Source organism: Wyeomyia smithii, chromosome 2 (assembly GCF_029784165.1).
Source record: "Wyeomyia smithii strain HCP4-BCI-WySm-NY-G18 chromosome 2, ASM2978416v1, whole genome shotgun sequence".
Classification (NCBI taxonomy): domain Eukaryota; kingdom Metazoa; phylum Arthropoda; class Insecta; order Diptera; family Culicidae; genus Wyeomyia; species Wyeomyia smithii.
In genome coordinates this window covers 98,289,221-98,300,498 of record NC_073695.1, presented here as the reverse complement: position 1 = coordinate 98,300,498, position 11,278 = coordinate 98,289,221, and the positions used below count along the sequence as shown (strand labels likewise).

At 37.8% G+C, this 11,278-nt stretch overlaps 1 protein-coding gene across 1 annotated transcript; it reads right to left on the bottom strand.

Annotated features, from left to right (window-relative positions):
- Positions 1-7,569: 7,569 nt before the first annotated feature.
- LOC129722234 (zinc finger protein 708-like) lies at positions 7,570-10,017 on the bottom strand. The gene is made up of 2 exons (XM_055675530.1): positions 9,660-10,017; positions 7,570-9,604 (listed from the first exon to the last, which is right to left on the bottom strand). The coding sequence occupies exons 1-2, from the start codon at positions 9,893-9,895 to the stop codon at positions 7,714-7,716; spliced, it is 2,127 nt and encodes a 708-aa protein (XP_055531505.1). The 5' UTR covers positions 9,896-10,017; the 3' UTR covers positions 7,570-7,713.
- Positions 10,018-11,278: the final 1,261 nt, after the last annotated feature.

Sequence of the window (11,278 nt, the reverse complement as noted above, 5' to 3'; positions counted from 1 at the left end):
AAGGTTTGTAAACACTATTATTAAACAAGGTTAAACAAGCATTTAACAAGAGCATTTCAACAGTCGAGCAACGGCTTAGCAAATGTTTCATTGATATTTTATTCGAAAGGTCGAACACATACAGAATAGTAGCCTAATATTTTTTTTGCGGTGCATCTATTCAACGCTGGTTAAACAAGTGTTGAAATAAATATTCTGATGTTGTTGTTTAAAACCCTCTTCGCCGTTTCTAGACAACTGTGTGCCGGAAAATTTCAACCATTTTCCATTTCGGTTGTTGTTCGACTGTTGTCCAATCAAAGTTATTCAATAATTGTAAAATGCTGTTCAAATTTCCATAGAGTTTCTCAGTTTCCGAGAATAAAAAAATCTTTCGGGGCATCACTGACGTTCATTTGAAAGTACACAAGTTGCTAAATCTTTTAGTGATTTAAAAAAAATATTTATACTGCAATAAATCACTATACGACGCGTTCAGAAGGATGTTTTATAAAACCGGTGATCTAGCGTTCACGTCTATAAGAGCTAAAGAATTGCTCTTTGAAAGACTTCAAACGCATGCAGCTTTTGAACAACACCTGCAGAATAATAGTTGCGGAGTTGCCGTTTGAAACGTTCAAATAGCTTTTATTGGGCGAGAACACCACTGATAAATGGAGACCTTTAAAGCGCTTCAACGCAGCACATATTTATTAGTGCTGCTGGTAATCACTTGCAAACGTTTGAACAACTTCTGTTAAACTAGAGTTCCACTGTTGAATAAGTACATGAACATAGAATGCTGCAACGTTTGTTCAACAAATAGTTCAACGTGTTGTTTATTCAGCATCGATTGCTTCAACACTGCTTTTGTTCCACATATGCTCTCTAACAGCTTCCAAATTGTTTCTTGGGATTTACAACCCTCACGCCAATTTGCAAAATTGTGGTCTATGATAGTTACTATCAAAACTGCCATTCCAATCACTGAACGTCAAGACGTATCGCACGCATTTTTTTTTCTAAAATTAGATAAATCGGATTTTTTAGAAACTCTCGCCTTCCTCAATAATTCTTTGAAGTCGGCGCCCATGTGTGTAGCTTTTTACTGTAGGACCACTTCCAGGAAATCAACAGGCGTTGAAAAATGTGACGGTCAGTATTGAGACGGTTTGCCTTTCTATTTCTTAGTGATTAGTGTTCAGAATTTGAATCAAAGCCGTTTTCTGAACTCTCGTTATTTTCATATACAAAACATGTTTAAATCTATATAAATAACACTTTACTGCAACAAAAATAAACTAACCAACAATATAAACATCGATGAGAAAATTCATTTGTCGTTGATTGTTTAGTGCAAGCAGTTACATCATAGCTTAGGGGCCTAGGGGGGGTTGCAATGTTCTTACGTTAAAACGTTACGTTACGTTGAAAAAGGGGAAAAATATGCTTACGTAATTATTAAACGGCCCCTTCTTTGTTTAAAACTTGATGCAGTACGGTATATTGAATACAAGCATTCTGTGGAAAATTCTGGGAAGGCTTTACTGAAAGAGGTTTGCGTTGAGGCTGTAGTTAAGATTTTCAACTCATTAGTTCGGAGAGTCAATCTCGCTTGAAGTGATCGTTTTAGTTGTATTTGTTTTTGTTTTGTTACGATACTATACTATACAAAATTAAAAAAAAATAAGCGTTAATCGCTTTGGATACTTTTCCAATAAAAAATTAAGAAGAATACAGCCCCCCTAAGATTTTTCTTAATTGCGCCTATGTGAAAATTAGGGTAACGGGGGTATTTTGGCCAGCTTTGGGAAGCGTTCGCACAGTTCATTAAAAACAAACACAATTTTTCAACATAAAAACCTACTTTATTAAACCATTGTTAAAAGCTAAGTATCTATTTTATTATACAACAACAATGCAATATATTGAAAAATATCCTAGAAATATCAAATTTTCTACAAAGTACTGGAAACATATTTTGGTCCACCAAATTTTTACTTTGGCCCACCTTTATATCTACAGACGTGTATGGAAATAGTTCGGACTAATTATATTTAAGATCATCATCGGTATTTTTAGACCAAAAACAGTGGGTTTGAGGAGAACATCCTTCTGCTGTGAATTTTTGTAAATTTTAGGCATCTAAAAATGAAATGATTTGGCTTATAGCGGTTTGACAGGTATTCTCATCTAATATCATATCGTTAAATGTGATAAATTAGGAAGTAATTACCTGCAAATTGTCACAAGCTACTTCTTTGTTCACGTGCAACGACCGAACGGTAATCAAAGAGATGTCAAAACTTGACATGGCCAAAATATGTTTGCTTCAGAAACAGGCAAACATATTTCGGCCATGCGTTTAACCACTTTTTCAACTTTTTCCAACATGTTAAAGTATACAAACTGTTTCTATGACATTTTATTGATGTTACTACGGCAACGAATTGTTTCATTAGCATATATATTTGTTAAAATAGGTTCCGGACATTGACTTGTATATTACCACTTCCTCTTGACTTTGACTCAGTCATGACTTTGAATATGTATGAACTAATTCCAAAATAACACTACCTAGAGCCAGTTTTTTGACGAAAATTATAGTGTAGTATGATTCTTAGGTGTGTTATTTAATGTTGCGTGCATAGCTTCCTAATATTCATTGAATTTATCAGATAAAATGCGTAAAATGTTACCGGGTGGGCCAAAATATGCATGTGGGCCAAAATACCCCCGTTACCCTATATGACTGTAGAGTATCTCTCCTACAAAAAAAGTGCAATATCAGCAAAAGAAAAACTTTACTAATAGTTAATAATATTTTTCCTTACTGAGAACTATAAGTAGTTATTCATGGTATTCCAATCCCAAGCATAGGGCATTCTTCATTTCGCTTGCGCCCATTACCAACGAGGCTTTAGTCGCTGCTGGTGATGCGACATGCAAATAGTCGCAAGATAGTTCTGTTGGTGCACCTCGAGTGCCAACTTTTACTAACCGGGACTTCACCCTAAACGAATCAAACTGAGCAGCAAGGTGAAATCGTGTGTAATTCTCTTAGGTCTTATAGATCTATCCCTCTCGCGATGGATGTTCATTGCCAGTCGGTAGTCAGCAGTGAAACAAGGCTGCAGGAACAATCAAAATATAGGGTAGGGAACATATTCCAAGCAGCTTTAGGAACCGATTGTGTATTGAGACAAAATACTCGAAATGAGTTGGGTGAAATTCAAACAGAAGTATATCATTCTGTTCTCTATCATTTTCTCTGTCAGAACTTGTTTTCAGAATGTAAAACTAAGTTCGCAAATTTTAACAATAATCAGTTAAAGTTACCAATTTAATTTAATTTTAAGCAGTTTCAATCTCTTTTGCAGGCGTTTTTTTTCAGCACCCGAAGTGGCTCCTGAATCAAACTAAATTAACCAGATTACTTACGAAAAATGTTGGCGACTCGTACATCCATTAACACTTTCCAAATAATAAATATCCTATATTTACACACAACAACAATTAAAACAAATCAGCAGCACCAGTAGAAAATATTGCGTCTTGAGAAAAATGGCCACCACATTCACAATTTGGCATTTTTACAGGTTGTTCGGTGAAAAGTTATACAAATTTCGGTGAATGTAAAATTAAGCAAATATTTCGGTAACAGTTAACAGAATTTTGGTAAAACTTACAGATCTCACAGAACAGTCGTTAATTTGATGCTATTTTGCAGAAATACCGGTATTATTACACCTTACCGATGGATTATTGTAAAAAAAATTACCGAAGGACTTTTTTTGGATTAAGTGTGTAATATAAAAAATCGCACATTGTAAAATTCAATACTTGTTATAACATACTGTTTACCTTGCAACTTCTTGAACGACGCAGTATCGAATCTCTTTTAAAGTCCTTCCATGGCAATTGTTGGCAAATAATAAACAAAACAGATCGTAGAAGTAACGCGTGCGAACAAATAGACAGAGCAAACTAAAACGATGCGTGAAGTATTTTTTCACCCATTAATGGGTAAACAAATGACCCATTTTTTTTCTAAGAACATGTCTTTCTAATGCGTACAATTTTACCCATTTCACATTTTTAAATTTACCCATTTTTTTGACAGCCGCCTATGACAGAAAAAAATGGGTACAACAATACCCATTAATGGGTTTTCGACTCTTACCGTGTAGGCCGTTTACATACTGGCGCGTTCTGCGTTGCGGAGACGGTTCGCCTCGCCGTGGGTTAATGTACAGCGCTAAGTAGAGCTGTACATTAACCCACGGCAAGGCGAACCGTCTCCGCAACGCAGAACGCGTCAGTATCAGGGATGCCACATATACAGATTTTTCTGTATTTTACAGATTTTTGAACTGAAAAAGCAATACAGAATCTGTATTACAGAATTACAGAATAATGCCAAAAATACAGACTTTACAGATTTTTTTTTGTTATACCGACGAACTGAAATCAATTTCAAAGGTAGAATTCGATTATACGATTTTCAAAGTTTTGTAAAGTAAACAACATCAGGATTATGTAGGTATCGATGAAGAAGTAGGTAGTGGAATGTGACTTGAACGAAGCGCGAAAACGAACGTTTCGAAATATTTGTCAGGATTCCTATTCAAAATTCGTAAAACAAATCGCAAAGAGGTGCATTTTCCCAGATCCTGTTGTTAAAATGGCTTTAAGTAATCTTAAATCGTTCGTGAAAATGAAGAATTTAAACGATTTGATGCGACAATTCCTCAAGTTCGTAACAGTAACTGACTGACAAGGGCTGTCTAACGAATTTCGCACGCTTGAAAAAAACTGTTTGACCGGAAGATTTATTGAAACAAATGACTCGACTTAGTGTGAGCTGTTGACCACCATTCGGTTTATTCGCGTTGAAAGAGATTTCGAAGGCTGTTCGCACCTACGTGAACTCTCGTATGTAATTGTCAAAATGTGCGTGATGACAAAAGCAAAAATATTTCCTTCTTTCTTTTTCGCACACAGAAACCAAACAAATATCAGCAACACCGTCAACGCCAATTAGGCGGAATGGTCAAGTTTCCATTACAGATCATTTGTGAGAATTTTTTAAATAAATCCACACTCTTCTGCTTGCTGAAAACGCATACTTTGAGTATATAGTTGAAACCAGAAATTGCATGGCCCCTAAGCTAATGATCTCAATTTTAAAAGCTGAAAGCTACGTTGTATACCAAGGAGGAGATGCTAATATTAAATTAACGAAAACTTTAGAAAATAAATTATGTATCAAAATCAAGTAGAGAAGAATGAATTTGTTTAAATAGGTATGATCTGCAATTAACATTTTTTCCATCCAACCTTCTGAGTTTGCTCAAAACAGATTTTTAATACAGATTTTTTGGCCCGAGATACAGATATACAGATATTTTCAAAGAAAAATACAGATATAAATGTGGCAACCCTGGTCAGTATGTCAACGGCCTAACACTCGGTGGCAGTTGCAATACACGCCGTGTCGTGTTTCGATGCAAAAGTGGCAACCGGGCAGCACAGTTCGGTGTTTCGACCATAGACCTTCCTATCTGCGCTAGTCTTAGTGGTCGATGTCACTAATACAAGTTTAATTTTGGTTGCAAATAATCAACACGCTGGTAGTAACAAAAAATTTCCTCCTGCCCCGAGCTTTTATTCAAGTTGTAAGCCGATTTTTAGTTTTATTCCATCTGGTTTTCCACTAAAACAAAGTTTGTCAAAACAGGTAACACTAATGAACTAGGATTCATAAGTGCAATATTTTTCGAAATTGAATATCAGCTGATTTTTTGGTTGAAAACAAATCGATTTTATTTGGATACATGCTAAGCCTGTATTGGTGAGATCTGGCGTAGAAAGCTCTATGGCTGCCGCCAGGTGGTTTTAGAAGCCACCATCATCCAGCGTATGTCTTTGGGCTATATAAGAGACTGTTTATCCCCAAGCAAAACAGTTTACTAGCAGCAGGCAGCAGCAGCGGACATCAACACCGATGGCAGTAGGCGAAGTGGATCAGCAGCGGGCAACAGCGGCGGTGGTAGTGGTTAGCTGCAGTTCCTGCCTCTTTCAGTTCGGCTTCCCATCGATCTGAGTTGGACCCCACCAGCGGTAATCCGATTCAGATATCGTTGGGTGAATACAATCCGAAACTGAAAGAGACTCGCACCACCAGGTGATTTGAGATGCCACCATCATCCAGCGTATGTATATATAGGGTGTGTGCACATAACGTGTGTGAATATCTGTAGCGTGTGTCCCTAATATATAAGGTGTGTGGCTTGCTATATAGCGTGTGTGTATGTTTATGGCGTGTATGCATGTCTGTAGCGCGTGTGTGCATGTTTATAGCGCGTGTGGCACTGCCACCGGCACCGCCAGGTGGTTTGAGAAGCCACCATCATTAGGGTGCCAATCACTTATATGAAGAAAAAAGAAACTATAAAATTTAAAGAAAAACCCTACAAAAAATGTTTATCCACCCGAAAAAACACCCCATGCAAAATTTTAGCTCGATCGGACTAAACACGGGGTGGCGCAAAACGATCGAAGTTTGACCTTGAAAAATTCTAAAAATCACCAAAATCGAGATTTTTTCTTTAGATGATACCAGATCTGGACGTTTCATGCATTTTGGAGCCATCTGGGACCAGAAAAAATCTCGAAAACCGAAATTTCATGCACCCCACTCCGTTGGGTTAATTTTTGGATTTTTAAAGACCAAAATTCAATCGCTTTGCGCCACCCCATTTAAAGTTGGATTGAGCTTAAATTTTGCACAGGGTGTTTTTTCGGGTAGGTGAACATTTTGTATAGGGTTTCTCAAAATGACCATTTTCATTGGCACCCTAACCATCATCCAGCGTATGTCTTTGGGCTATACAAGCGACTGTTTCTTCTCAAGCAAAGCAGAGGGACGAATGACCGTTTGGGGTTAGAGTCCCTTCAAAAGAAATCAATCGATCAACCCCATCAGTTTCATTACTAAACCGTACCGGTTACATACGGACGCTAGGTGTTAACAGCTGAAAGGAGGAAAGACAAAATAGTACCGGTCATCTCGTGCCGGTTTCACTCGTAATGCTGGTGGCTGTTAGTAGTACATGGCTACTGCAAAATACTAAAATGTCTGGATTTCTGGATGTACTAACCAGTAAACAAGAATAACCAGCAACTGGTACCTTTTGGTGCCTCGAAGTTTTGTAATAGAAGCTTTCCCTCTACTATTTGTGTTAATGGAATATAAGAATACGTTAGTCAACGTCATGCGGTCGTGTCTTGAATACCACCCTCCTACTATTTTTTTTAAAGGGAACTATCCACAATCATTTTACGACATCTCGTATATTATGCATGGAATAGCAAATAAATGTAGTAAACGAATTGGTAACGAATGCGGTCTACAATTCAAGTGGAACGAAAATTCGAGTTGAAACTATCATTATGTATTACTAACGTTTCTAGACTTGATATATGGCAACAGATTAACTTAAGGGATATGACTTACAATAAAGTATACTTAAACATAATTTCACAACAGAACTGTTTAGGCTGATTCCTACATATTAAACATGAAAATTTTAAACGCCAGGAAAACGGGTCTATTATTTTGCTCGCTTGAAAGAAATGAAACGACAGCTTTGCAATTATTATATTACATTTATACTTATTAAACATTGCTGGTATCTAGCAATAATTAAATATCTGTACTTCAGTCATCACTTAAAACTCGCAGTCCTCGCCATCAATGGTAGCCGATATGGAACGTTTGTTTGGCTGCGATTCTTTTTCCATGCATCTTTTCCGGTGCTTGTAAAATGTCGGTCGATCTCCGAAACTTTTTCCACATGCAGGGCATGTAAACGGGCGTTCGCCGGTGTGTGTCCTTCGATGGTTCATTAATTGTCCCTTTTGAGAGAATCCCTTGTCGCAAAAGTCGCATTTGAAGCGCTTCTCATCCTGATGGATCAACCGATGACGCGAGTAGTTCGACTGCAGACTAAATCTCCTCAAACATATGGTGCACTGCCAGGGTTGTGACGGGTTGTGTGATTCCATGTGATCTTTTAATTGAGCTACAGAACAATGCGGCTTGTCACATACTTCGCATACGAATCGATCGGTGTGTATGTTAGCATGAAGTTCCAACTGGTCGCGTTCTAGAAACCTCTGCGGGCATTCTGGGCAACTGTAGTACGGATACTCCTGACCCGGATGAGCTTCAGCTATGTGATTTTTCAAATCAGCCGAACGAGAAAAAACCTCTTGACAGATACCACAAGGAATAGAACGAGGAACTTTCGGCTGATTCTTATGATTCAACTGACGGTGTTTCGCATACAAGGCTTGCGTAAGGAAACGTTCCTCACAGTGCCGACATTCGTAAGGCAGAACATTTTCATGTAGTAGAGAGTGTTTTGTCAGAGCCGTTGAAGTTTTGAAAGAAGCCTCACATTTATCGCATTTGTACGGACGCTCATTTGAATGCACGATGTAATGCTTTTCAAGATTTGCTTTAGTAACGAAAGTTTTACCGCACAGCTTGCAACTGGCAGCTGGCATTTTTTTGTGTACAAATAGATCATGCTGCTTTAACAGAGAATCGGTAAGAAAAATTTTTCCACAGGATTCACATTGAAAGATTTTGTGTCGTCGATTGTAGCGCTTCGGAAGTGTATGGTTGGCTCCATGTTCTCGATTTTCATGAATTTTTAGGCTTTCTTTAGCGCTAAAACACAAGGAACAAAATTGACACTTTCTAGGTCGTATGGTAATGTCATGACAGCTAAGATGACGATTGTAGATTGTTACTTTGCCGAACGTCTTATTGCAATCGTCGCACTTGTAATCTATTTTTCCAGCATGCATAGCGGTGAGATGAGCAATCAACTCATCCGTGTCTTCCAACGAAACATTACAAATATAACACTTCTTGGCTAGAATATGGCGAAGATACTCCTGTCGAGGTGGCTTTGGAGAAGCAGCCTCACGAGGGCGCGTCTCCTTTCTTTTAGTCATAGTTTCTGACTTAGATTTAGGTTTCCTTCCACGTTTTTTTCGTTCAGATGGAAAAACTTGTTTTCGTCTTCTAGTCGAAACATCTTTTCGTTTTCTAGCCAATCTTGCCAGAGGTTGATCATCTTCATCGGAAGATACTTTTATCTCATCTACTGTAATCGTGTCAGTACTTTCAACCTTCTTCGGGTTTTTATCAAATTGAACATCTGGAGGACAAACTGAAATCGGCGGATCCTCCGCGGTTATTGATTCATCTTCAACTGGTTCTTCCTTTGCTTCCAGTAAAACGGTTTCAACTTTTATTGACACATCAGCGTGTGACAGCTCGCTGCGCGCTAGATTCATCAATTCACGAAAATCCATCTCTTGCTGTAATGTTTCTTTTGCCCATGATTTCAGGACATCTACTTTAATCAAACAGCATTCGCAGATTTCGGTAAGAAAATCATCTGGAGCTAGGGAAATTTTCATTACTGCCCGTATCGTGCTGCTCAAGGAAACGTGTTCCATTTTGCCAACCTTTGGGTACATTTTTGATCGAAAATCAAATTTTAAACATAGTCGACAACTCGACACTTGCACCAAATCTCCATTTCTAAAATAGATGCAGCTATAAAAAGAATTACAACCCAATGCCAAACATTACTCACGAATTTTTGAAGTTGCTTGGTTCCTGGTAGTTAATCGAGCCAGGATGGTCATCCCCGGAGAAATGGGACAAACAAAGCTGTTGATTTTGATGAACGAAAACATCGCTCGTCGGTAACTGACACCCGGTACCGAGTTCGATAGCCTCTTTCCATCGCTTCGATAATCTTTTGTTACGCGGAAACTCCACTAAATACTCTTGATTCGATGCACCGCAACCAGGCACAACACACAACATAATCTCTTCTTTCTGTCGGATGTAATTATATTTATTTATTATAGCAGTTAAATTTCGAAATTCACTTTAAAAATTACACGAAGTCTTCTATCTTTTCCCTTGTTTATATTTTGTTAGACACTATCAACCAGAGATGCCAGATGTAAAAAAAAACGTTGTAACTGCTCGAAAAACCAAGGGATTGGTATGGTAGCCTTCAAGCATTACGAACATCTATTTCTGTACCGCCCATCACAAACCTTCTTTTTATGCCGTCACAATTTGCTTCTATATGTTTTGGGGCACAACTATTGTGCAAAATATCACTTAGAATATCACATTACATACAAAAATCTTGCGAAATATTTCAAAATTATTCGATATGCTGTCAACAACTATAGTCAACATTTGGTCAGTTTGCCCGAAGCAACATAAGATAAGGGTAAACTGACCATTTTTCGGGTGCCAGTGCCAGTGATGTTGGTAACGCGTCAAATGTGTGGTAGCTGACAGCGCTGCCATCTCTGTGCGAAAAACCGAAAAAATCTGCTTTAAATCTGAAAAAATATCTATCCATGATTCGAAAAAAATTTACTCGCGCAGTCAAAAGTTTGCAAATATCTGCGTACATTTCAAGAAAGTCTGCACAAATATAAGCAGACTTTGATAAAAATCTGCAAATGCGAATAAATATAAATCTGAACGTGGATTCTAAAAATCTGCGTTTTGCAGACAAAACTGCACATCTGGTATCCCTGCTTTCAACTTCGTTTCTAATCGTTCTAATTATATTTAATTAAGAACAAGACTGCATTAAAGGCCTAGAGTTAAAGTTTGGCCAACTGAATTTCCGTCGATCTGGCAGCCATTCTAAAATTTCAAAGAACTAGCAACATTGCAAAAAATTAAAGTCATTACATGACTACTCGTATTTTCAGTTTCATAGTTTTTTGTTTCAGTTTGTTTTGCTACATATAGTAGTGGAAAAATGAAGTGCTGTTTTTTATTTTGTTCAAATCTAACATCACAAAATTTTGAAAACATTAGCTATTTTCGATTCCACACTAATAAAAATCATCGCCGAAAATGGCTTGAGTTTTGTGAATTACCGGAGAATTTTTTTAATAACAGAAACGACACGTCTTTGCAGCGTAAGCACAGACAAACAGACGTACCACTGCATACAAAATTCTAAGGAAATTGTGGTTCCGACTAACTTGTGCGACACATACTGGACATATTCCGCAAAAGATAAACTTTCAGCTTTTCTGCTAATTTTGGCAGCACGGTGCTCAAATACTGTCAACTGAGTTCAAAGGAAAAGGCACATTAGCGCCACCACCGTTGCGGCGGGAATATTCCGCATAACTAAAACTCATTTGAAATGACCGTTATTTTGATCAC

Coding starts and splice junctions, on each gene's coding strand:
- LOC129722234 (XM_055675530.1), bottom strand. CDS start 9,895: ATGTTGTGTGTTGTGCCTGGTTGCGGTGCATCGAATCAAGAGTATTTA. Junction 9,605..9,659: donor CCAAGCAACTTCAAAAATTC/GTGAGTAATGTT, acceptor CATCTATTTTAG/AAATGGAGATTTGGTGCAAG.